We start from the raw sequence: 27,705 nt of genomic DNA on the forward strand, positions 1-27,705 counted from the left end.
ACACACACACACACACACAAAGCATGTGCACTTTGATGAAATGAACATGAAACTGCCACTAGGTTGGGCTCAAACAACTAAATGTTGTGGAGGTTGCACTAAACTGTTGTGCAAAGTTTAATACTGTTGTGAGAAATGCACCAAAGTGATTGAGGAAAAACTGTAATTTCTCTCCATACTGCCCCCTGCTTTGGAAAAACTGCCACTGATGTCTATGTTTTCCTTTGCCACAGCTTTTTTTGGCCAACCTGCCCACCCTCTCATTTGTTGGGATACCCACATGTGCTGGAACCCACATCAGTCTTACCTCCACTCCTTTCCTTGCCACATCCCTATTCGCCAAAAGAATGTCACAGACAAGGTCTTGCCGACTCCTGGATGATCCTGTCCCAGTACTACTGATAGTTGATAGAGTCACTGCACACCAATACTTTATGATGAGAAATCTGTGATGAGCACTGGGCTGCCATTAAAATAGCCAACAGCTCCACTCAAGAAATCTGATGTTCTCTTGCATGACTCTATATTCCAGCCTTTGACTACAAAAGCTGCTCCAGTAGCACCTGTTACAGGATCCTTCGACCCGTCAGTAAAAAGTAAAACATGGTCTTGATATCTCTCTATTACGTACTCATAAAATGCATTAATCATGATGCCATTATTATTCTCTGTCCTATGTCCAAGCAGTGCAAAGTCAACACTGGGCATTTCCAGCTGCCACAAACGAACAGGAGACCACAAAACTCCCGGGCAGATGGAACACCTTGTCATGCACCAACAGTTCCTTTGCGACTACCTCTCCTGACCACCCAAAGCTTGATAACTGTGCCCCTTCTCTCGCTGAATCACTGCTTTAACCGGGTGATCGTCTCTCTGACACATCAGGTTTATCCAATAATTAGCCCGAAGTTTCTTTCGCCACAAGCTAAGTGTCATTTCTCCTGCTTCCACCTGGAGAGCACAATGGAGATGACCGCACCACTCCTGAACATATCCTGAGGGCCTGAGCTTGAACTAGGTCCAACCAGGACAAAATGGTCTTATCCAAATACCAGATTTCCATATTCCAGTCTTATTCTTATCAGAGACACTTAAATCTGCTTTAAAGACGCCATATCTGCCCCCCCCCCCCAACACAGACACACACTCTGATCCAGACAGACACCTCATTATATTCATCACCTTTTTGCATCTTTCCACCACTTTCAGTATTTGGTCCTTCCATGTCAGTCTGGAATCAAAAGAAACTCCCCAAAACTTAAAACTTGACACTGTCTCCAAACTCTTACCAAACAACATCAGTTTTATGTCCTCTCCAATTGTCTTCCTTGTAAAGAACACAGTTTTAGATTTCTCAACAGAGAACCTAAAGCTCCACTTCCTTCCCCAATCTACTTGAGTTACCGCTTCTTGTAACTTTCCCACAATAAATTTTACATTTTCCCCTCTTTTCCGTAAACTTCCATCATCTACAAACAATGACTTACCAATGCCTAACTGAATATCTGGGAACATATACTCAACAAAAATATAAACGCAACACTTTTGGTTTTGCTCCCATTTTGTATGAGATGAACTCAAAGATCTAAAACTTTTTCCACATACACAATATCACCATTTCCCTCAAATATTGTTCACAAACCAGTCTAAATCTGTGATAGTGAGCACTTCTCCTTTGCTGAGATAATCCATCCCACCTCACAGGTGTGCCATATCAAGATGCTGATTAGACACCATGATTAGTGCACAGGTGTGCCTTAGACTGCCACAATAAAAGGCCACTCTGAAAGGTGCAGTTTTGTTTTATTGGGGGGGGATACCAGTCAGTATCTGGTGTGACCACCATTTGCCTCATGCAGTGCAACACATCTCCTTCACATAGAGTTGATCAGGTTGTCAATTGTGGCCTGTGGAATGTTGGTCCACTCCTCTTCAATGGCTGTGTGAAGTTGCGACGACGAACTGGAGTCAGGTCGAGACCCCGATGAGGACGACGAGCATGCAGATGAGCTTCCCTGAGACGGGTTCTGACAGTCTGTGCAGAAATTCTTTGGTTATGCAAACCGATTGTTTCAGCAGCTGTCCGAGTGGCTGGTCTCAGACGATCTTGGAGGTGAACATGCTGGATGTGGAGGTCCTGGGCTGGTGTGGTTACACGTGGTCTGCGGTTGTGAGGCTGGTTGGATGTACTGCCAAATTCTCTGAAACGCCTTTGGAGACGGCTTATGGTAGAGAACTGAACATTCAATACACGAGCAACAGCTCTGGTTGACATTCCTGCTGTCAGCATGCCAACTGCACGCTCCCTCAAATCTTGCGACATCTGTGGCATTGTGCTGTGTGATAAAACTGCACCTTTCAGAGTGGCCTTTTATTGTGGACAGTCTAAGGCACACCTGTGCACTAATCATGGTGTCTAATCAGCATCTTGATATGGCACACCTGTGAGGTGGGATGGATTATCTCAGCAAAGGAGAAGTGCTCACTATCACAGATTTAGACTGGTTTGTGGACAATATTTGAGGGAAATGGTGATATTGTGTTTGTGGAAAAAGTTTTAGATCTTTGAGTTCATCTCATACAAAATGGGAGCAAAAACAAAAGTGTTGCGTTTATATTTTTGTTGAGTGTATCATTTATCATCATATTAAACAGTGTAGGGCTTATCGCACTCCCTTGAGTGGTTCCATTTTCTACATGACATTTCCTTGATATTTCTGATATTAATTTGAATATGTCTCTCTTTCAAGAAGTCCATTACCCAGTTAATTAGACACATTTCCTCCTAGTCCTCTCATATCCATCTTGATTAACAGGCCTTCCAGCCAGAGCATGTCATAAGGTCTTTCTCTACGTCTAAAAGTATCTCCACCACAGTCTCGTTGTTGACCTGAGCTTTCCTTATCTCATCTTCTAAACATAAGATGGAGTCAGTGGTGCTTCTCGCTTTCCTAAACCCGCTCTGGTAGTTGGCCATCTTTCCTCAATTAAGTGTACTATTCCTCCATTAACCAATCGAGTGAATAAAGTATCTATCTATCTATCTGTCTGTCTTTCCATTAATTTACCAACACGAGATGTCAAAGCTATTTGTTGTTTCCAATGATCTGTTCCTGCCGTGGGACAATAACTCCCCCACCCCCTCCCGGGCCCCCTTGGGGGGGCCCAAGGGGGGGAAAAATCCACAGGAACATATTTAAATCTGGATTTCACATGTCAATAGTAATAATACCTGAAAATAGTCAAATAACCAATAAATAAATAAAACTAAATTCTAATTCAGGAAAATGGCACTGAAACTGGGAAATAATCATTACCTCCAACGACCAACAGAGGGCAGCACTCCCCATATATAACAGGAAGAAGATAGATAGATAGATAGATAGATAGATAGATAGATAGATAGATAGATAGATAGATAGATAGATAGATAGAGGGCAAATCACTCTGCTGTATAAAATGACCATAAAAAGTTCGAACACAACAGCATTCAAATTTGTATCATCATCATCAATCAATTTTATTTATATAGCGCCAAATCACAACAAACAGTTGCCCCAAGGCGCTTTATATTGTAAGGCAAGGCCATACAATAATTACGTAAAAACCCAACGGTCAAAACGACCCCCTGTGAGCAAGCACTTGGCTACAGTGGGAAGGAAAAACTCCCTTTTAACAGGAAGAAACCTCCAGCAGAACCAGGCTCAGGGAGGGGCAGTCTTCTGCTGGGACTGGTTGGGGCTGAGGGAGAGAACCAAGAAAAAGACATGCGGTGGAGGGGAGCAGAGATCAATCACTAATGATTAAATGCAGAGTGGTGCATACAGAGCAAAAAGAGAAAGAAACACTCAGTGCATCATGGGAACCCCCCAGCAGTCTAAGTCTATAGCAGCATAACTAAGGGATGGTTCAGGGTCACCTGATCCAGCCCTAACTATAAGCTTTAGCAAAAAGGAAAGTGTTGGGGAAAGTGAGGAACACGGACCCACAACAGGGGGTGCAAATGAACAGACAATGAAGAAAGGCAAACAACAAGGTTTTACTGTTGTGAACACGCACAACAAACACAACAGATCACAATTGTGAAATAAACCAATTCCAACGGTGTCGTGTGGGCAGGCTCGACGATAGGAGACGTCCGTCTGAGTCGAACCGGAACCACCCGATTTCCTCTGCCACCGAACCCCGGGAATACTGGAGCCGCCAAGTCCCGAACTCCCAGGTGGCCACTGCCTCCGCTCGTCGGATCCGGTACTGCTGGCGAGGAACAGAAACAGTCAGATGTGGGTGCGGCTGCACCCAGTAACACGTAGGGTGGAAACACCACCTCCACCTCTCGTCAGGAAAATACTGATAAGTGCAGGAATGTGAGTACTTATCCAAAACAAGTCCAACACAGTCTCCAGCTGTAATATTCACTATCTGTACACAAGCAATAAGGGATTACTGTCAAGAAGACAACACAATTGGCTGAGTACGTTACCTTCCTAGTAGAACGATATCTCGGCAATGAGATGGAGATGCCGTCCAGCTGATATACCCCTCAGCTGATGGATGTCAGCTGTTTCAGTTGATAAGTGACGGCTGTCACCTGGACTGCTCCTGTAAGGCGGCAGCGCCCTCTGGTGCCTGGAGCCCGCACTCCAGGCGGGGCGCCCTCTGGTGGTGGTGGGCCAGCAGTACCTCCTCTTCAGCGGCCCACACAACAGAAAGTTTTAAGCCTAATCTTAAAAGTAGAGAGGGTGTCTGTCTCCCTGATCTGAATTGGGAGCTGGTTCCACAGGAGAGGAGCCTGAAAGCTGAAGGCTCTGCCTCCCATTCTACTCTTACAAACCCTAGGAACTACAAGTAAACCTGCAGTCTGAGAGCGAAGCGCTCTATTGGGGTGATATGGTACTATGAGGTCCCTAAGATAAGATGGGACCTGATTATTCAAAACCTTATAAGTAAGAAGAAGAATTTTAAATTCTATTCTAGAATTAACAGGAAGCCAATGAAGAGAGGCCAATATGGGTGAGATATGCTCTCTCCTTCTAGTCCCTGTCAGTACTCTAGCTGCAGCATTTTGAATTAACTGAAGGCTTTTCAGGGACCTTTTAGGACAACCTGATAATAATGAATTACAATAGTCCAGCCTAGAGGAAATAAATGCATGAATTAGTTTTTCAGCATCACTCTGAGACAAGACCTAATTTTAGAGATATTGCGTAAATGCAAAAAAGCAGTCCTACATATTTGTTTAATATGTGCTTTGAATGACATATCCTGATCAAAAATGACTCCAAGATTTCTCACAGTATTACTAGAAGTCAGGGTAATGCCATCCAGAGTAAGGATCTGGTTAGACACCATGTTTCTAAGATTTGTGGGGCCAAGTACAATAACTTCAGTTTTATCTGAGTTTAAAAGCAGAAAATTAGAGGTCATCCATGTCTTTATGTCTGTAAGACAATCCTGCAGTTTAGCTAATTGGTGTGTGTCCTCTGGCTTCATGGATAGATAAAGCTGGATATCATCTGCGTAACAATGAAAATTTAAGCAATACCGTCTAATAATACTGCCTAAGGGAAGCATGTATAAAGTGAATAAAATTGGTCCTAGCACAGAACCTTGTGGAACTCCATAATTAACCTTAGTCTGTGAAGAAGATTCCCCATTTACATGAACAAATTGTAATCTATTAGATAAATATGATTCAAACCACCGCAGCGCAGTTCCTTTAATACCTATGGCATGCTCTAATCTCTGTAATAAAATTTTATGGTCAACAGTATCAAAAGCAGCACTGAGGTCCAACAGAACAAGCACAGAGATGAGTCCACTGTCTGAGGCCATAAGAAGATCATTTGTAACCTTCACTAATGCTGTTTCTGTACTATGATGAATTCTAAAACCTGACTGAAACTCTTCAAATAGACCATTCCTCTGCAGATGATCAGTTAGCTGTTTTACAAATACCGGCATCACTGAAAGCAGCCAAAGATAATGATACATCTTTGGGATGGTTATGAGTAATTTTTTCTCTAATAGTTAAAATTTTATTAGCAAAGAAAGTCATGAAGTCATTACTAGTTAAACTTAAAGGAATACTCGGCTCAATAGAGCTCTGACTCTGTCAGCCTGGCAACAGTGCTGAAAAGAAACCTGGGGTTGTTCTTATTTTCGTCAATTACTGATGAGTAGTAAGATGTCCTAGCTTTACGGAGGGCTTTTTTAGAGAGCAACAGACTCTTTTTCCAGGCTAAGTGAAGATCTTCTAAATTAGTGAGACGCCATTTCCTCTCCAACTTACGGGTTATCTGCTTTAAGCTGCGAGTTTGTGAGTTAAACCACAAAGTCAGGCACTTCTGATTTAAAACTCTCTTTTTCAGAGGAGCTACAGCATCCAAAGTTGTCTTCAATGAGGATGTAAAACTATTGACGAGATACTCTATCTCACTTACAGAGTTTAGGTAGCTACTCTGCACTGTGTTGGTATATGGCATTAGCGAACATAAAGAAGGAATCATATCCTTAAACCTAGTTACAGCGCTTTCTGAAAGACTTCTAGTGTAATGAAACTTATTCCCCACTGCTGGGTAGTCCATCAGAGTAAATGTAAATGTTATTAAGAAATGATCAGACAGAAGGGAGTTTTCAGGGAATACTGTTAAGTCTTCAATTTCCATACCATAAGTCAGAACAAGATCTAAGATATGATTAAAGTGGTGGGTGGACTCATTTACATTTTGAGCAAAGCCAATTGAGTCTAATAATAGATTAAATGCAGTGTTGAGGCTGTCATTCTCAGCATCTGTGTGGATGTTAAAATCGCCCACTATAATTATCTTATCTGAGCTAAGCACTAAGTCAGACAAAAGGTCTGAAAATTCACAGAGAAACTCACAGTAACGACCAGGAGGACGATAGATAACAACAAATAAAACTGGTTTTTGGGACTTCCAATTTGGATGGACAAGACTAAGAGACAAGCTTTCAAATGAATTAAAGCTCTGTCTGGGTTTTTGATTAATTAATAAGCTGGAATGGAAGATTGCTGCTAATCCTCCGCCTCGGCCCGTGCTACGAGCATTCTGGCAGTTAGTGTGACTCGGGGGTGTTGACTCATTTAAACTAACATATTCATCCTGCTGTAACCAGGTTTCTGTAAGGCAGAATAAATCAATATGTTGATCAATTATTATATCATTTACTAACAGGGACTTAGAAGAGAGACCTAATGTTTAATAGACCACATTTAGCTGTTTTAGTCTGTAGTGCAGTTGAAGGTGCTATATTATTTTTTCTTTTTGAGTTTTTATGCTTAAATAGATTTTTGCTGGTTATTGGTGGTCTAGGAGCAGGCACCGTCTCTACGGGGATGGGGTAATGAGGGGATGACAGGGGGAGAGAAGCTGCAGAGAGGTGTGTAAGACTACAACTCTGCTTCCTGGTCCCAACCCTGGATCGTCACGGTTTGGAGGATTTCAGAAAATTGGCCAGATTTCTAGAAATGAGAGCTGCTCCATCCAAAGTGGGATGGATGCCGTCTCTCCTAACAAGACCAGGTTTTCCCCAGAAGCTTTGCCAATTATCTATGAAGCCCATCTCATTTTTTGGACACCACTCAGACAGCCAGCAATTCAAGGAGAACATGCAGCTAAACATGTCACTCCCGGTCCGATTGGGGAGGGGCCCAGAGAAAACTACAGAGTCCGACATTGTTTTTGCAAAGTTACACACTGATTCAATGTTAATTTTAGTGACCTCCGATTGGCGTAACCGGGTGTCATTACTGCTGACGTGAATTACAATCTTACCAAATTTACGCTTAGCCAGCAGTTTCAAATTTCCTTCAATGTCGCCTGCTCTGGCCCCCGGAAGACAATCGACTATGGTTGCTGGTGTCGCTAACTTCACATTTCTCAAAACAGAGTCACCAATAACCAGAGTTTGATCCTCGGCGGGTGTGTCGCCGAGTGGGGAAAAATGGTTAGAAAGGTGAACAGGTTGGCGGTGTACACAGGGCTTCTGTTTAGGACTACGCTTCCTCCTCACAGTCACCCAGTCGGCCTGCTTTCCCGGCTGCTTGGGATCTGCCAGAGGGAAACTAACAGCGGCTAAGCTACCTTGGTCCACACTGACTACAGGGGCCTGGCTAGCTGTAGAATTTTCCACGGTGTGGAGCCGAGTCTCCAATTCGCCCAGCCTGGCCTCCAAAGCTACGAATAAGCTACACTTATTACAAGTACCATTACTGCTAAAGGAGGCCGAGGAATAACTAAACATTTCACACCCAGAGCAGAAAAGTGCGGGAGAGACAGGAGAAGCCGCCATGCTAAACTGGCTAAGAGCTAGTAGCTGTGCTAAGCTAGCGGATTCCTAAAAACACACAAAGTGAATAATGTGTAAATAATTTAGAGGTGATTCAGCAGAGGGAGTGCTTTAGTTAAGGCACGTAAAGATTACACTGTGAAACAAATCGTTATCTAGGTAACTAGATCAATCTAACTGCGCAGATTAAACAGCTAACAGATACAGCAAAACACCGCTGTGCTCCGGAACAGGAAGTGATACAATACCGCAGTGAGAGCCAACCACCAGTAGAGGGAAGCCTCTCTAATCATATACTCTCTGTATATGATTGTAAACTTTGTATATATAGTTGTGATAATCAAAACTAAATATTTGTAATATTTCCTGCACTGCTAACAGTCATAGGGCCTGGACACGAATGTTTTTCCCGCCCTCAAACAGTATCAGTGCTCCGGGCCATACTTTGCATTCTGCGCCTTGGGGCAACTGTTTGTTGTGATTTGGCGCTATATAAAAAATTGATTGATTGATTGATTGACTCCTACTTGTACTTGGCCCCACAAATCTTAGAAACATGGTGTCTAACCAGATCCTTACTCTGGATGGCATTACCCTGACCTCCAGTAATACTGTGAGAAATCTTGGAGTCATTTTTGATCAGGATATGTCATTCAATGCGCATATTAAACAAATATGTAGGACTGCTTTTTTGCATTTTGCGCAATATCTCTAAAATTAGAAAGGTCTTGTCTCAGAGTGATGCTGAAAAACTAATTCATGCATTTATTTCCTCTAGACTGGACTACTGTAATTCATTATTATCAGGTTGTCCTAAAAGTTCCCTGAAAAGGCTTCAGTTAATTCAAAATGCTGCAGCTAGAGTACTGACAGGGACTAGAAGGAGAGAGCATATCTCACCCGTATTGGCCTCTCTTCATTGGCTTCCTGTTAATTCTAGAATAGAATTTAAAATTTTTCTTCTTACTTATAAGGTTTTGAATAATCAGGTCCCATCTTATCTTAGGGACCTCATAGTACCATATCACCCCAATAGAGTGCTTCGCTCTCAGACTGCAGGCTTACTTGTAGTTCCTAGGGTTTGTAAGAGTAGAATGGGAGGCAGAGCCTTCAGCTTTCAGGCTCCTCTCCTCTGGAACGAGCTCCCAATTCAGATCAGGGAGACAGACACCCTCTCTACTTTTAAGATTAGGCTTAAAACTTTCCTTTTTGCTAAAGCTTATAGTTAGGGCTGGATCAGGTGACCCTGAACCATCCCTTAGTTATGCTGCTATAGACTTAGACTGCTGGGGGGTTCCCATGATGCACTGAGTGTTTCTTTCTCTTTTTGCTCTGTATGCACCACTCTGCATTTAATCATTAGTGATTGATCTCTGCTCCCCTCCACAGCATGTCTTTTTCCTGGTTCTCTCCCTCAGCCCCAGCAGAAGACTGCCCCTCCCTGAGCCTGGTTCTGCTGGAGGTTTCTTCCTGTTAAAAGGGAGTTTTTCCTTCCCACTGTCACCAAGTGCTTGCTCACAAGGGGTCGTTTGACCGTTGGGGTTTTTACGTAATTATTGTATGGCTTTGCCTTACAATATAAAGCGCCTTGGGGCAACTGTTTGTTGTGATTTGGCGCTATATAAATAAAGTTGATTTGATTTGATTGGCTAGAATGTAATACGTCACAACAAAATTCCCAACTAGCCGAATGGAAAACAGAAATTGGAAATTTGATGCCAGTATTTGTGGTTTTAGAAACAAAACTGTGCTCTTTGATACCAGAAGCCACATATGCTACATTGGTGAACTGTGATTCATTCATTCAAAAGCCACATATCTTCTCTATTTCACACTTTTCCACAATTTAGCTTCAGTCTGATGTCATTTACCACTACATTGGCAAATGCAGGACAAAACATGCAGCAGTTGAAGTACAACCAAAATGAAATACTGGATAGAATGTCTGGCTGGGGATGATAAAACTTTTCATCAGTGCTGCAAATTAGTGACGCCAAACCTGTTTTAAGGATGAAGACGGTAAATGTTGTTCCTGCTGGTTGTCATGTTTTTCTCTCTGAGTGTAAACAGCTGAGTTAAACAGGTCATTGCAGACATCATTCAGAGGAACAGAGTACTTTGATTAAAGATTTGACTGGAGAGGAGAAAACATATAAAGAACTGCAGAAAATCATTTGAAATGCTTTAAAATGGAAAAAAAAAAAATCAGAAAGATGTGGAAGAAAACAGAAAACCACCATTCAAATGGATCAGACAGACAGAATGACAAAGACTCAGACAAAGATCAGATCCAGGAGGATCAAAGAAGATCTGAAGGTACCCATGAGTCCTGGAACAATTAGAAGATGTCTGTGTGAAAACAAACTATGGACAAGAGTCCCCACAGAGTCCCACTGTGGAAAAAACCACATGAGCTGAAAAGGTTCAACAAAGAACAAACTGACTGGACTGAAGAGAAATGGAGCAACATTTTGGTCTTTTTGGGTCTCGGGGCCACAGACAGATGAGCCCCCAAAAAAGAATTGAAGCCTCAGTCCACTGTGAAGACAGTGAAGCCTGGTGGAACATCATGACATGCAGATGTTTCTCAGGTCTACTGATCACATCCCAGGATCAGGGATCAGTTTGAACACATCAGAATACTTGAAGAGGAAATGTTTCAACAAGACAACAACCCCAAACACATCAACAAGTCAGCAGCATCTTGGTTCCAGACCCACCAGATTAACGTTATGGAGAGTCCAGTCCAATCCCAGGACTGAAAACCTGTGGGGTGACGTCAAAAATACTGTTTCTGAGGAAAAACCAAGAAACACAGAGGAACTGTGGGCTGTAGTCCAAAGGCCCAGGACTGGAAAGCCTGTTCACAGGGACAGAAGCTGGTCAACTCCATATGTGAAGCAGGTCTCAGAAACAGTGTTCGTACAACTAAATATTAGTTCAGTCATTCACAGGAAAGAGAAATCTACAATCATTTTTCACTTTATACAGTAAATGTTTGAGTTTGTTCTCTCCAGAAACTCTCTTTTTGTGGTGGAGAGGTTTGTGTGCTGCTATAAACCTGAGAGCTGTGTTGTCTGGAGCCTTTTGTGCTCCTGGCAAGGTCTCCCATGGCAAATTGGTCTCAGGCAAGGGGCCAGACTACGAATTGTTTCACAAGACACCATGACAAAATGAGGCAGAGGAAATGTGACCTGGCTCTGAGGAAGCCCGGGGCCCCCATCTGGAGCCAGGCCTGGATGATGTCAACCAAACACCATCTGATGGTGAGTTGACTCAGAGAGTGGGGGACGACTTTGGACAGACCTGGTATGCCAACACAGATAGTGCGGGTGAACTGAGAACATCTGGAGGAGCCCACTGTCTGACACATCTTCAACTCACACCTCCAGCAGAGCTTTTCTAGCATCCCTGTGGAAGTTGGGGCATTGAACCAGAATGGGCAATGTTTAAAGCTTCCAATGCTGAAGCTGCAGTGGGGAGCTGTGGCCTGAAGGTCTTAGGTGCCTCAAGGGGTGGCAACCCTTGAACACCGTGGTGGACACTGGTGGTCATGGAAGCTGCTGAAGGAGTCTTTCTGGAATATGTTATCTTTGAGGACTCCAGAGCCAGTTGCAAGGTACCGACAGGCCCAGAGGGCGGCAGCCTCTGCTGTGGGGAGGCAAAGCAGCGAGTGTGGGAGGAGTTCGTACCAACCATGGAGAAGGACTTTCCGTCAGCACCAAGGTACTTCTGGCGGACCGTGAGGCACCTCAGGAGGGAAAACGGCGAACCAGTCAAGCTGTCTACAATAAGGTTGGGACTCTGTTGACCTCAACTGAGGAGGTAATACAGCACTGGAAGGAACACTTTGAGGAACTCCTGCATCAGACCGGAGCGCCCTCTACAGTAGAGGCAGAGCTGGAAGCTGATGGAGGATCATCATCAGTTTCCCTTGTGGAAGTCACTGAGGTAGTCAAACAACTCCACAATGGCAAGGCCCCAAGGGTTGATAAGATCTGTCCAGAAAAGCTGAAGGCTCTGGGTGTTGTTGTGTATTGGGGGGTGTGGCTGGACATTTTGGTGTTCTTTTCTTTTCTTTGCTCTCCAGGTGGCATGAAAACTGATTTGTCTGTGGAGAAGGTGCTGGCTGAAGAGTCCTTCACCCTCATCAATATCATGTGCAGCACCTGTGAATGGTGCTCACGTGCAGCCTTAAAGACTTTCAGCTGAAGCAGATAATTGGATGGCGTTCTGCATTTAAGTCATCTGTGATTCAAGCAGAATTGCCGGGAACTCGACCTTGTGATGTTCGTTTGTGAGACGCTGAGGACCGCGCCTGGGTTTGACACATCGAGCCCGTGAAGCAGGAAGGGTGAGGGACACATGCTGTCAGCACACATCAGAGGTGATTAAGTGTTTGACTAATTGTTGATAGTAACTTGGTATTTTGTTACGCAGTATATTTGAATTGTGATGAGAATTGTGCAGCTTGCTTCTCACTGCTGTGGCATGCGGACAAGTGATCCTCCACCTGTTGTGAGAAGTTGCTCATTTGCATAAAGCTTAAAATACAGACCTGAATGTGTTGCTGATAGTGTGTGTCTTTTGAAGGATATTAGTTGTAACTGCTGACTTACCTCACCTCTTCTATGCTTCGCAGAGAGTCGGTTTGTCGTGTCCACCTGGGGGGTGTTTGGCAGTGGTAGTGGGTCCAGGAGCGCCGGGCTTCGATCCTTTTGGGCGCTGGAGAGCGTGCCAGCCTTCACTCCACCAGAAGGACGCTGTTTTGGTTTTTACACTTTGTTGTGCACCAGCGGGTGAAATAAATAAATTGTTTTTGTTATTGGAACCGCTTTCTGGTTATTTTTAGCGCTGGGTTCCGTCTGACGCAGGTCCGCTCCTCAACCCGCGTCGACACATAACAGGTGTGGAGGGATTATCTTGGATAAGACGTCTCTTCACCATTGTGTTGAGGTCTGGGACAGTGCCTAAGGAGTGGTAAACTGGGGTGGTGTCCCCATATTTAAAAAGGGGACCCAAGAGTGTGTGCCAATTACAGGGGCATCACACTACTCAGCCTCCCTGGTAAAGTCTACTCCAGGGTGCTGGAAAGGAGGGTTCGGCCGATAGTTGAACCTTTGATTGAAGAGGAACAATGTGGGTTCCACCCTGGTCATGGAACAACCGACCAGCTCTTCACTCTTGTAAGGATCCTGGAGGGTGCCTGGGAGTATGTAGTCTACATGCGTTTTGTGGACTTGGAGAAGGCGTATGATCTCCCTGGAGATCATAGGTGGTGCGGGAGTATGGAGTGAGGGGGTCCCTTCTCAGGGCTATCCAATCTCTGTACTCGCACAGCAAGAGCTGTGTTTGGGTTCTCAGCAGTAAGTCGGCCTCGTTTCCGGTGGAGGTTGGCCTCCGTCAGGATTGCGCCTCATTACCAATCCTGTTTGTGATATTCATGGACAGGATATTGAGGCGTCGTCGGGGGAGGAGGTTTTCCAGTTTGGTGGGCTCAGGGTCTCATCACTGCTTTTTACAGATGATGTGGTCCTACTGGCTTCATCAGCCTGTGACCTCCGACACTCACTGAGTTGGTTCTCTGTGAAGCGGCTGGGATTAGGATCAGCACCTTTAAATCTGAGGCCATGGTTCTCAACAGGAAACCAGTGGATTACCTACTCCAGGTAGGGAATGAGGTCTTGTCCCAAGTGAAAGAGTTCAGGTACTTCAGGGTCTTGTTCACGAGTGAGGGAACAATGGAGCGTGAGATTGGCCGGAGAATTGGCGCAGCAGGGGTGGTGTTGCATTTGAGCTGGCAGCACAGTGGATTAGTGGTTAGCACTGTTGCCTTACAGTGAGAACGTCTTGGGTTTGATTCCCACCTTGGACTTTGCATGTTCTTCCTGTGTTTGTGTGGGTGCTCCAGCTTCCTCCCACATTCAAAAGACACGCAGGTTTGGTGGACTGGAAACTTTATTGTCCGTAGTTGTGCGTGCGGGTGTGAATGTGTCTGTTTGTGGCCCTGTGACAGACTGGCGTTCTGTGTACCCCACCTCACACTCTTATGACTGCTGGGATAGGCTCCAGCCCCCTGCGACCCTTATCTGGACTAAGTGGTTGAAGATGAGTGTGTGTGAAATAAAAGCTTTTATAAGGACTTTGAGCTTGAAAATACTTTATCTTAGTCTCATGTGTCAATCAAAATTCCAATTAAGGGTTAGAGGATTTCCTCTTCTTTTGAACATAATTTTTAATTTTGTTAAAGATATACAGCACATTGAGAAGAAAACATGGTGTCAGTAAACAGGCTGTACACATTTTGTGTTTTATAGACTGTCCACTTTTGAGTGTAAATATCTCTGTATCTTGTGTTTCTTCTGTAACATTCGGTTTATTTCTTTGACCTGTTGTTTTGTTTTGTTTTTTTTGGGGGGGGGGGGGTCTTGAAATAATGATTTGTTTCTGTTTGACCACAGAGTTTCAGATTTGAATGTTGGCCACCGTCCACGTACGTACATTTGTAACTGGCTGCACTGGTCCTTACAGTCCATGAGGCTCACTGATGCTGGTCCCAGATTCTGTAGCGTGAAGCCATTCAGAGTCCCCAACTCCCTGATTGAACACCATCACAGCTGATGCTGGACCCAGTTACGGCTGGTTGGACTGGAATTTTATATATATATATATATATATATATATATATATATATATATATATATATATATATTTTTTTTTTTTTTTTCGGTATTTATATTGCATGCTATTAGTACTTCCTGCGAGTTTGAACAGTCCTTCTCATCCTAAGCATTTCATTGCACCGTTGACTCTGTGTTAACCTGCATATGATCAATAAATTATCTTGTATCTATCTTGTATCTTGTAATAGTGCAGATTAAGTTTCTTATCCAAGGAAATAAGGCGGGGAATCGAACCCAGTTCTACAAAATGGCAGTCCAACTACCCCAATGAGCTACCTGCTCCATGCTGTATGTTCTCTTACAAAGTAGTGATGACATGAGACAGATTCATTTGAATGACATCATTACTTTAATTCACCTATGAAGTACAACGAAAACAGACTCCACAACCTCCTGTTTGACAGCAGCTCCTCAATCCGAGCTCACGTTCACGTTACTCTGAAGCCAGTCAAACGTCGTCCTCCAACTGAAGAAAACAATAAAAAAAACAAAAAAACAACTATCAAAGTGGCTGCTAGAGCACGCACGCACGCACGCACAAACGCACGCACAGCAGCCGCCACCAAATCGGTACCATGAAGCCGTTACTTCAGGCATCCTGTTGGTGCACAGAGGATACGTTCTGTGAGGTTGGAATCTCCTGGATGAAAGAGGTCCTGCAGGAACCCTGCACCACAGACGGGGACTCACAGGGGAAGCACTCTGCACAGGAACTACACGGGACACTGGAACCACGGCAAAGGCAGCTTCCACCAGATCAAGACCAGGGGAAGATGAAGAGCGTTCAAGAGAAGACGAGGCGCTGGAGACTCATCAATGATCACGAGTGGTTTTGAATGATTATGTAGATATTAATCATGTGACTGTGTGTCTGTCTGAGGTGATGTTAATACTTTACGTCGGGTTAAAATTGGAACTTCTGGTGCAGAATGTTGAGATCATCTTCATCTTATGTGAGACATATAAAAATAACCGTTATGCAAAGGCACCATTTACACTCGTTAACTGGTCTCATAGATTTTTACAGCGAGGGTTAAACAGGATGTTTAAAAACAACACAGAGCAGACGGCAAACCGTGAAGGAGCAGCGCCGGACGCAGACCAATGGGAGCAGAGGCCTTAAAATCTTCTCAGATGTGAGTGTAGTGACACGAGGAGGGGAGCGTTTTAAGTTTTGTTCTTTCTGCCGTCCGCATGTCTTCTGCCTGAGGGAGAACCGTGTCCGCTGTCTCTGCTTCATCCACCCCACCCCCACGCCTCACTGACGCACACACAGCGACCTTCGTTCCTGTTGAACTGCGACTCCGGTGTGTCACATGATCAAGCACTCCTCGGCTGGCCCGGCCCCCGGGCCCCCTGGGAGGTTGAGTGACTCCGTGTCAAAGTTTAAACCAGGAGGCTGAAAAGAAACATAAAAGAATCAAAAAGGACGGAAGTAAATCTGATTATTGTTTTTCCTTTTTCTAACATACACAAGAGTCATGACACCATTTCTGACAGACAACTCCCCCCCCAAAAAATTGTTCAAACAAGCAAACAGCAATGATGACAGAAAAACACAGACAATAATTTTTTTCATATTTCTCAAACTGGCAAATATGTACAACAAAGTGCACAAATGGATCTCTGCAGTCACGACTTCAAAGCACCAATTTAGTTTTCTGTTAGGTCTGAGCAAAATATTATAATACGGTATCTTATCTGAGACGTTTCCAATCCATTTTATAAACAATACTTTGTTCCAGCAAATACGTGCCTGAAATCTGACCTGCACCCCTCCAGAAAACAGACGGCGAGAAAAAACAAACAAAATACATTTCTAGAAATTTCCGGAAGAGTCACATCACTGTTGTTCCCACAACATCTAACACACCCCAAACTATTTTTTTATTTTACCACATCCATTTCATTTAATTGGTGACTTGCTCTGCATTTAACTGGTGATCATGGATATAAGCGGTGGAATTGGGGTTCCTCCCTCTGGTATCTGGGCTCACTGTCAGGGACAGGGTGAGACACTCGGGTTAGTGTGCTTTTATTGGGAGTGTGGCGTCAACTCAGAACATGGCGCCATTTTGATTCCAACTGCGCTGAACTACTGAATGAACATTTTTTAATCATTTAACCGCATACAGCAACACATCCAGGTACAGATGCTATCAAAATAAATATAAATATAGCTGTGATGAAAATAGGGCTGAAAATAAAAAAAGTGTCAAATCACAGCCTTTTGTGTCTGATTTAACAGGTGCACGTGAGGCTGCAGGTCCGAGTCTGAACACGGTGTGAAAAAATAAACGGCCGGACTTTTAATCATGGAAATGACTCCGGTCCCACATGTTCTGTGTTTTTAATGGAAATACATTGTGATCGGATGGGACATTTTATCCGATGTGAGCAAAAATCTGTTATATACGATGTTTATTACATACAACCCCTGGCAATAATTATGGAATCACCGGCCTCGGAGGATGTTCATTCAGCTGTTTAATTTTGTAGAAAAAAAGCAGATCACAGACATGACACAAAACTAAAGTCATTTCAAATGGCAACTTTCTGGCTTTAAGAAACACTATAAGAAATCAAGAAAAAAAGATTGTGGCAGTCAGTAACGGTTACTTTTTTAGACCAAGTAGAGGGATCTGCTTTTTTTCTACAAAATTAAACAACTGAATGAACATCCTCTGAGGCCGGTGATTCCATAATTTTTGCCAGGGGTTGTAGAAAACAATACAAAAACTTTGGGACTTTTTTTATCTGGTGACTGTGTATATCTGGTTTATACGTTGACGGTTTAGTTGAGTTTTACTGAACATGGGACTGAACAATAAATTTACCTCTCAAAGCTTTGATGATAAAGTCACTTCCATCCCACACAGGTGAATTTATTTTCCCAAATGTTTCTTCTGTTCGGATCTGAAGGGAATGAATCTGTACATCTTGAAGCTCTTGTTGTGTCTATTTGTGCCTCCAAACAAACAACAACCCGGCATTTTCAGCGAATAAATAAATAGCTGGATTTACATGCAGACACATTAACAGCGAACGTTATTTTGAACCCAAGACGGCACCACGAGTCAGATGACTGTTTTTTTTTTTTTCGACTCATCATGTCACCATTCTCTCAATTAAGGTACACCAACTCGGGTATGTGGGAGGGACTCTGAGTAGAGCCGCTGCTCCTGCACACTGAAAGGAGACAGCTGGGGTGGTGAGGATGCCTCATGGAGAGGTCTGTCCAACTGGAAGCAGGCCCAGCTGAAGATCCAGGACATGCTGGAGGGACCCCCCAGCATCAAGGAAGGATTGAGGACATGGAAGTGTGGGTTGAGCTGCTTGATCTGCTGCCACTGTGACCCAGACCCGGATGAAACTGAATGAATTACAGTGATTTCTTGGTTGTACTAAAGATGTTTTCCTGTGTGTTTCCTGGGTTACTGCTTGTTTGATTTAGCTGACAACGGCAGCAACTCCCATCTAAAATCCTAAATCCAGATAAGACTGAACAAAGTGGAAAACTTACTGCATCCCCTGCTAGTTCTTTGGGTGGCTGGCCGAGGTCCTGCAGCTGAAACAAATAAAATCCACAGTGAGTTTTAGTTTCCTGTGGCCACACCCACACATTTTCATATTCTCAGCAACAAAACCCACTGAAAAAAAAAGAAAAAAAAAAGTTGCAGCTTTTAACATCCAGAATCGTGATCTTGTGAGTAACACACCCCGATTCCCGTTGGTTGTGGTTCCATCAGACAGTGAAAGGACTCAGAATAAAGTCTCCACACACCCAGAACATGAAGGTGCTGCTTCACCTGCTGCATCAGGTCCATGACGGCCTCAAACGTGTTCTCTTTATCCGCTGCTCCTTCATCCTCCCTCTCAAAGTGCTTACAAATGTCACCCATGACTCTGGCCTGCTGCTCGTAGCGCTGATAGTCCTCAGGGCTCAGGCTCGCCCTGTTGGCGTCCAGCCACTCTGGGTACTAAGAGGGGGTGCAGAGGTTAAAGGTCGCATGGCGCACTGACACATATAGAGGTTTACAACTTCAGGGAGCAAGAAAATGAAGCAAAATGTGCACGAGCAGTCATTTCATTAGAATAATAAAACAAAATAATGTTTTTTAATGTAGGTTCTATCTTACATAAACAGTGCAAGAGAAAAAGTAAAAATCAATAAATAAATCAATAAATAGGGTCAATATTTCCCCAAATACTAGTGCAGCAGATAACTGAAAAATGTTTCAAATGGTGATGCAAGCACTAAATTTGGCAAACATACTCCTTAGACATTACTCTTAAAAATGCTGAGTGAACACATGAACTTTCAATAGGCGGCCAAGTAGGGGTCAATTGAAGAATTCCATGGGGGTCAAAATTTAAAAATGCTCCAATCATATTGAAAGGTATACCATATTATTTGTCTGATTCCAAAAAGGTATAGTTTGGACTATCTGTGAATGAATGCTCTGAAGTTATGGGATAAAACAGCAAGAATGGTGACAAAGGTCAATTTTAATTTGTACAGGGGTCAAAAGTTAAAGTTGGTCCCATTTTGGTAAAAAGTGATGCAAATTATTAATTGAGTGAATATGGTTTTAAAAAGGAATAGTTTGCATCAGGTATCATGCTTAGTTATGTTACAGGGTAGCATATGTCACATGTCATAGAATCCAATGGATGCCGACACTGTTTAACCTTTACTTTGCAAACCAAGCATTCAACACAATCAAAACTATTCCATTTATTAATCCTATTAGCTCAACCAGTAATTTGCACCACTTTTTTTTTAAACCAAAAATGGAGCAACTTTAACTTTTGACCCCTGTACAAACTGAAATTGACCATGATTAGAGACAATGTGTCTCTAATCATGAATTGATTACTAATTGAGTGAGTGCTGTGTTTGACGGATGGTCGTGCTTTTTTGAAGCATTAGAACACCTGGTTCTTATTAATATTTAAGCTGTACCATCCTTGTCTCTGCAGGACTCTGATAAAGATGTGACTTTCACGTCGAAAGGTTAGTCTCTTTTGTATACTTTTTGTATGTTATCAGCACCTTATTGAATTTTTCAGCACCTACTTCTGTGTTGCACCAGCTGTTTTACAAATTACTCCTATCTAGTTGCACCAGATTTGTTTGTGCTATACAGAAGCACGGAGAAATCTCCTTTTTTGAAATAGACCTCAGTGTTTTTGCTGTTTTTACCCCATAACATTCATTGACAGATAGTCCGAACTATACCTTTTTGGAATCTTTATGATCAGACAAATAATATGGAATACCTTTCAATATGATTGAAGCATTTTTAAATTTTGACCCTTGTGTAATTCTTCAATTGACCCCTTTTTGGCCGCCTATTGAAAGTTCATGTGGCCACTCTGCATTTTTAAAAGAGTAATGTCTAAGGAGTATGTGTGCCAAATTTGGTGCTTGCATCACCATTTGAAGGATCCCTCAGTAAATATTCACTTATCTGCTGCACTATACAGGGCAAGTGACATTAATGACCCAAGGTCACTAAAAGTCACTGTGGAGGTCAACAATGATTCAAAGAATCAATTTATTTATTTATTGAAAAAGTTACTGAACACTTTTTCAGCAACAAAGAGGTGTTATTTTTTTTTTGGGGGGGGGGGGGGGGTAATGATTGAAGAGTTTTTCTGTAGTAAAATCAAATAGTATAAAAAATGGCTCTGAATTCTATCAGAAAGTCCAACTTACCATGACCCCCCCCCCAACAAAACAGGTCATCTGTACCACATTTCAGGAAAAAGTCATAGAAAAATCATTGAAAGATTATGGAGTTTTGGTCTAAAGAACTCAAAATGAAAGCAGTCACACAGTTTGTTTCTTTCTGTGTCAAACTGTGCTAAATTGCAAAATAAATAAATAAATCAGTTGTCACTATGTTATGGCTCTGTATTATTTAGGGAAAAATCATGTAGAAAAAGAAAAGAAAGGAAAAAGCAAAAAGGAAAAGGTAAACAGAAAACCATCATCTTTATCTTCCACTAAAAATATCTGAACATATCTCACTGTGTTCAGCTAGTCATTATTTTTCATTAAGTTGTTACACTCTATCATCTGTTCGTTGAAGCAGGAGAACCGTCTGTGATCTGCAGGATCCTGTTATAGAACAAAGTGTTTTTGGAGATTCCTGGACAAACTGTCTAAAATTTTCTGGTGATTATGCAACTGCTACTTTGTCTGCAAACAGCTGATGTTTCTGACATTTTTTAAATTGTTCATGTTTGTTGAAAATGTATCTGTTGAATCAACTCATTCTTAATAGTTGCAAAAAGTAACAATAATCACACTGTTTAAGGGCAAAAAGAGGTGGAGACAGCAAATTGTTCTCCTGCTTAACAGATTATATTTCATTGCTGCTCTTTTCTAATGCAGCACCATAATCTAGAAAGACTTTAACCTGCACATAATTTAAATACTTCCAGATAAATCACCGATTTCTATTTAATCCATTAGATGGCGGATGCAGGCCGTGCGTTGTTGCCAGTAGCCACCATCTTGCTTAGCGTTATTCCTTAAACTTGGGTTAAAGTGATCTGAAAATGCTGTTTTGTGCAGCGTTCAGGTGCAGCAACAAGCTGGCAAAGGATCATCAGCTGGTTAAATAAAGGTTTAATAAATAAAAAATAAATAATAATAAATTGTGGAGTGAGCTTTCGTAAGTGTGTATAAGTGTTAGAAAATGGTTCAATTTTTTTGTGTCGATCTGTATTCTGTAAAGTAGTGACTTCAGTTTTACTGCCTGAATGTTTTGTGGTGATAAATATGTCACCATTCGTTTAGTGATTCAATCAGAAGTCTCACTTTCATTAGTCTCAATTTATCCCTTTTGAATTAACCTCTGTTTTTTTCATTCACATCAGGTTTTCCATCCTGAGATATTCTGTCAGAGCAAATTCATAGAATAGAAATTTTTTTCTCTTAATTTGGTGGGTCATGTGACAGTTGCTTTGACATTGTGTAATTTACTAATAATATAAAAATACACACGAAGAAGACTGATTTCTCTATGATGTGCTCCATATTTCAGTGTAGTGTTTTCAGATTTCTTTCAACTTGGTCCAGAAATTACTGAATAATCTTAAGGCACGCACGTCGTGATCCCACCTGCTGTGTTCACAGCTGGATGACGTTCTTTGTTCTACCAGCTGTCACGTGCCCTGCACTGGACGCTGTGTATATAAAATAATTATTTTGTGGCGAATTAATCATTTTTTTTCTGCAAATTGGGCGCTGAAAACAGCTCTAATCGCTTCCTGAATCACAGAGGAGCCTTCAGCGGCAGCTATTCACGTGTGCCTAAAAGGCTGCAGAAAGCATTTGGAGCCATCTAAAAAGATAATTGTTTGTCATGTTTACATTGTCACGGCTTGGTAAAAGAGTTGTGTGTTCTTTCCTTCTTGTGTGCAGCTGTTAAAGTATGTTTATAACAGATTAAGCATCTTGTTATAATCATTCAGACGAGCTGCGTTCTGATGCGATCCGCTGACGTCGCCACTCGCTCTGTTCACTACTTCTTCACTCCACTTGACGAGGTGCACATCGTGTTGGCGATTAGATCGCGCCACGTAGCACAACATTTATGCGTGAAGGATTTGTCTGAACATTTCAAAATTTTCTGTGCAATAGCACACCCTGGCACCCCTCTCGCATCCTGTCTGCACCCGGAGGAGGAACTGAAGCGCCTAAAGACGAGTTTACTCTCCATCACAACATAGGTCGTGCTAGTGCATGAATCAAGTCGTGCTACGTGTCACTGGGCCTTTGATTTCTACTTTCACCCTGACTGACGTGGCTTTTCATTTTATTTATAATTTTCACAGAGAAGAGCTCTGTAAAAGCGGCGCTGCAGGTGGGTTAAGAGGAGTCTTTAATATTAATATCTTTAATATGATGCGAGTGCGCAAAGCTCTTACTTACTTACTATCTTAATTTCATAATGAAATTAATTAAGGATCAGACTTGTATCTGGTGTCGTGGCAGACAGAGTGTGTTCGACAAACTGATAGTATTATTTTCTATCTGGACTGGGACCAACAAATTCATTCAGGTCTATGATATAAATAGTCTGATCCTCTTCTGTATTTGTTTGGACAAACATTGGCTCTACATATGTGGGACTGAGTTTGAATAAATGTAACAGCACGGAAAATGCAGATGTATCCTGAAACTCTCCTGAAAGCATTGATCATGTCCACACTGATCTGTACTGATGTCTGGTTGTCAGACGCTAACCAAGATGGAAACACTCTGGCAACAGCCAGCGAATGAGCAGATTGGCCGGTCCTCCATCTAGTGATTCAATAGACATCTATGGGATAAACACATTTTCAGGGGACAGCTTTTACTTCATTCAATTATTAAGACCCTTCAGCTGCTCCCTTGGTTTCACTTGGGGTCACCACAGCAGATCTGAGGTGGATCTGCATGTTGAATTGGCACACGTTTTACACTGACTGCCCTTCCAACTGCGACACTGCATTACATGGAGAAATGTGGCAGGAGTGGGGTTTGAACACTGAAACCAAGCACACTAACCAATCTCAGGCCTGTAGCTGGGATGTGAAATTGGGGGGGGGGGGGATCTATGCTGAAAAAATTTTGGGGTATTGAATCCAGGATTGCATTCTGGGTTTTTTTTTTATGATTATTTTCTCAACCTGATCCCCCTCAATTTAGTTGTTCTGCTAAATGTGTGTATTTGTATTTTCTTTTGCACGTTTTCACCTTTTCTTTGCCTTTAACCTAAACTGATTTCACAACCTACATGTTTGTTTGATCAAATTACTAACCACAGGAGGTGTAATCATTATCATATTTTTGGCTTCCCTCATCCTAACTGACCTGATTTCAAAGCTGGAACCCCAAACAGACCCAGTAATGCTGAGCTTAGACATTACAGTAAAAAAAGATACTGCTTCATCGACCACTTTAGTTATGCAGAAAAGTTAAATGAACTAAACTTATTTATATACTAGTGTGTTGCCCATGGGGATCCATGGGCTCAAGACTTGGTAGTGTTTATAAAATAGGTAGCTAACATTTTTGTGGTAAGGGTGGTAATAAATTAAGCAAAGCTTGTATAATGAGTTGGAATGACGTGTGAGTCCAGAATATTTTTTAGAACCTTAGACCTCAACAGTTTTTAAAAGAAGAACTCAGAGGAACAGACGCGGGGACTTGCTGCAAGCAGAAAACAAAACAAAAACAAAAAAAACAGAGATGTTACTCTAAAATCGATTTCTTAACATTTTGAATGCGACACGTGTGTATGCGGTAAATTTTTTATCTTGCATTCAGCCTTTTTGCAGCCCAACTGAAGGAAATCCATCATAGTGATGGAGACCTTTAATCCCTGCAGTTGCAAAGATTCAGAACCCCCACTAAGACATTTCTAGATCCACTCCAGGACTATGGAACCACATGCTGACCTTGGTGGTGATCTCTTTAAGAGATGGATAGAGCACTTCTTTAGACAGCAGGTTCTGCATGATAGACTGCAGAATGTTCCCATCATCACCGCCCCCTTCAGCGCTCTCATCCAATCCAAGACCTTCCAGAGCTTTGACAAGATCATCTCCAGCTAGTCCTGAAGACTTGAAGACATTAGTGGGAGACAAAAAAAACCCTACAGTCACAGAACTATTCTGAATTTTCATCACTTCAAAACCACGATTGATCTCACTTCATCCACCTGCAGGTTGTCTGCATTTCTGGCCAGGCCGCGGAGTGTTTCTTTAAGACAGGAAGTGAATTCCTGTTGGGAGGCGGAGTCAGTACCTGGTCAAAATAAAAACAGTAAGGACAGCAGTGGTTCCACATGACACTGGATTGCTGAAAAATGTGGAACTCACCAACTTTGCCTGCGGCCTCTGACAGTTTCTGGAAGTGCTGCAGTAATTCTGGCTCCTGGGCCAGCTCGTTCATGGCCTTCTCCCACTCCTCCTTGGCCTGGGTGGCCATGTCCCCCTCTAGGAGACTCTCAAAGAGTTTACAGTCTTCTAGCAGGGGCGGCTTCACAAGCACACACAGACAAATGTTTATCATCCATCAAACTGATCTTAAATGTACATTCCTCCCATCAGTATTCAAAAGAAGCAGAAACTCCACAAAACCCATTTTAACTGTAGAACACTGGATTTGGGGGGAAATTATGAATCAAATAAAGACACATCTTCAGGATGTCAGAACCTGTAATCGATATTTTAGCGGTTTTCTGACATGTTATCATGTAACTGTGCCCGTTAATCTATCGTACGTGCACTGCCTGGTAGAAAAAGCCACAGACCTTTTGTGTGCCGCTGTCTACAGATGAAGCAGCTTCATTTTTTGGGGCTGGAGGAGGCGCCGGCATCTTGTCAAAATCATGCAGTGCACCTGTAATAAATGGATGGTGTGGAAAAAAAAGAAAAGTGGAGAAAAACTCCAGCAAGCTGTCACAGTAAATTATTACATTGGAGGAAGCGGTCATTTTACTGCAAAACTGCAAATACAAAAGATAATCCAACCAGTTAGACAATTTTACATTTCCAGTAAAAAAAAAAAAACTCAAACAGTTATATTTTTTCAAAAGTAAATGGTAAAAATAATATACAGACTAATCAGTTAAAATCACAGTAAATTGCAGTCTTACATTTTACTAGTGTGTTGCCCGTGGTGATTCACAGGCTCAAGACTGGATGGTGTCTATAAAATAGGTAGCTGAGATTTTTCAAGGGTGGCAATAAATTATGCAACGTTTCTGTAATGATTTGAAATGGCGTGCGAGTCCAGAATGTAATTATCAACATCCACTGTTGTTACGTAATTTCTCCAAAAATATCGGTCCTATCAACTTTTCAGTTTCACAAAGTTCATCCTTGACCCAAAATACACAAACATACCAAACAGAAAATGTCAACTCTCCCCAGTTTCTCCATGATCGAAGCCACAGACATGCACGCAAACACACACAGGTCACTTGGCTCTTAATATATAGATTAGACTTCCAATGACAGATGACACAAGATTAAATTTTCATTACTTTTACAACTAAAATGCTGAAAGTATCAAAGTCATTAATAGTAACAATTTCATAAATACATAAAAAAAAAATAAAACCATTCAATTTGCTTGCAATAAATTTTCACTTTTCAGAAGCTACATTGAGCAAATTTTTGTTGAAGATTTAAAGTCATCAAAAGAATTAGCTCTGGTACCACTACAGTTTTATTCCTTAGAATTTACATAAGGGATTCATAATATGACATTACCAATATAATCAAAATTCACACTGTCTGGAAAAATTCAAACGAACAGATGGCTGTAAAACACATAGTGACATCATAGATCATATGGGGGCTTTCCACGACTTGTGTGAGGGATGCTGGGAAGCACACAGTGACAGCCATTCAGAGTACAAGTACAGTTACAAAGTAACATCATCTGGCTGCTCACTCAAGAAAAACAAAAAACAAAAACAAAACAAAAAAACCCATCAACAACAAAAAACAATGGTGGGAAATGCACTGAAATAGTTTATTTCTGTATTAATCTATTTCTCAGATATTTTGTAAAAGTTAAAGAGAAAAAAAACACTTCTAAATAAACAAACAAACAAAAAACAAAACTGTTTTTGAAATCAAATAACATGGATATTAGCGTGCACACCCCAGGAACATGCATCAGGCAGGGTCAAAGGTCATTTCTGGCAATTTCAAAACTTCATGTATGCACACACGAGCGTCCACTTTCAGACGGTGTTAAAAGAGAAATAGAATATTTGTTACAGAATTCACCCCCAGGTAAAGATGTTCTCTTCATTAAAATGAGCTGTAATTTTACAACACATTACAAAAACAAAACTGACATTATAATGCTTGGATTTCAGAAGAAACTACATTTTGTCAGTTTTGTGAAGGCAGGTGGACCGATTTTTTTTTTTGGGGGGGGGGGGGGGGGGGGGGGGGCGTTCGGGTCTGCGAAACTGGATCCGGATTGGCGGACCACAGAAATCTCTGATTGCTCCTGTTGATTGTCTTTTTATTGAGAAAAGTTCAGTGACACAAAGTTCAACACCTGGGAATCATAAACTACTTCACACGAAGCCCCCAGCCACATAGATGATGATTAGTGGGTGGATTAGCTATTTAATTTTTTGTGTGTGATGAACCGGATTGTTTTATTTTTGTTTGTTGTTGTTTGTTTTGTTTTGTTTTTTGGAGGGGGGGGGGGGGCTCGCTGCTCCGATTTTTCTTTAGAAGCCAATTTGTCGATGTGACGGAGGAACTGAAGCTCCTAAAGCAGCCAAACCTCAGCCATCCTGACGTGTGTAAAAAGCGGAAAACTGTAGAGTATAAAATGAATCTCTTACTGTCCAGCAGCCTGTCGAGTTCTGCGTCTTGTTCGGAGCTGCGCTCGTCCGCTGCCAAATCTTCTGCCGACGCCATCACTCAAAACACTCCGTCGCAGCGGAATGACGTGACGCTCCGCTGAGCTATCGCACCTACGTACGTCACACATCCCGTCTTTGTCTTAAACAGAGATTGACTGCCACCTGGTGGCGGATACTGAAAAAAGAAAACAAAACAAAAAAATAGTATAAAATTGAAATAGAATAGAATATAGGCAGCACAGTGCTTAGTGGTTAGCACTGTTGCCTCACAGCAAGAAGGTCATGGGTTTGATTCCCATCCGTCTCCT

General features: G+C 42.2%; 1 protein-coding gene across 3 annotated transcripts; it reads right to left on the bottom strand.

Annotated features, from left to right (window-relative positions):
* On the bottom strand, window positions 1-27,499 carry pex19 (peroxisomal biogenesis factor 19). Of its 3 annotated transcripts, XM_034183696.1 has the most exons (9): window positions 27,377-27,499; window positions 25,313-25,401; window positions 24,879-25,038; window positions 24,710-24,804; window positions 24,456-24,620; window positions 18,806-18,976; window positions 18,520-18,564; window positions 16,264-16,395; window positions 1-19 (listed from the first exon to the last, which is right to left on the bottom strand). In XM_034183696.1, the coding sequence occupies exons 1-8, from the start codon at window positions 27,450-27,452 to the stop codon at window positions 16,309-16,311; spliced, it is 888 nt and encodes a 295-aa protein (XP_034039587.1). In that variant the 5' UTR covers window positions 27,453-27,499; the 3' UTR covers window positions 1-19; window positions 16,264-16,308. The 3 variants fall into 3 exon arrangements, with proteins under 3 accessions (XP_034039587.1, XP_034039588.1, XP_034039586.1); XM_034183697.1 differs by lacking the exon at window positions 1-19 and having other exon boundaries at window positions 15,208-16,395; window positions 24,719-24,804; XM_034183695.1 differs by lacking the exon at window positions 1-19 and having other exon boundaries at window positions 15,208-16,395.
* Window positions 27,500-27,705: the final 206 nt, after the last annotated feature.

This window comes from Thalassophryne amazonica, chromosome 12 (assembly GCF_902500255.1).
Source record: "Thalassophryne amazonica chromosome 12, fThaAma1.1, whole genome shotgun sequence".
Classification (NCBI taxonomy): domain Eukaryota; kingdom Metazoa; phylum Chordata; class Actinopteri; order Batrachoidiformes; family Batrachoididae; genus Thalassophryne; species Thalassophryne amazonica.

Coding starts and splice junctions, on each gene's coding strand:
- pex19 (XM_034183696.1), bottom strand. CDS start 27,452: ATGGCGTCGGCAGAAGATTTGGCAGCGGACGAGCGCAGCTCCGAACAA. Junction 25,039..25,312: donor TAGACAGCGGCACACAAAAG/GTCTGTGGCTTT, acceptor GTGCTTGTGAAG/CCGCCCCTGCTAGAAGACTG. Junction 16,396..18,519: donor AAGAACTAGCAGGGGATGCA/GTAAGTTTTCCA, acceptor GTTTCTTTTCAG/CCTCCTGGTTTAAACTTTGA.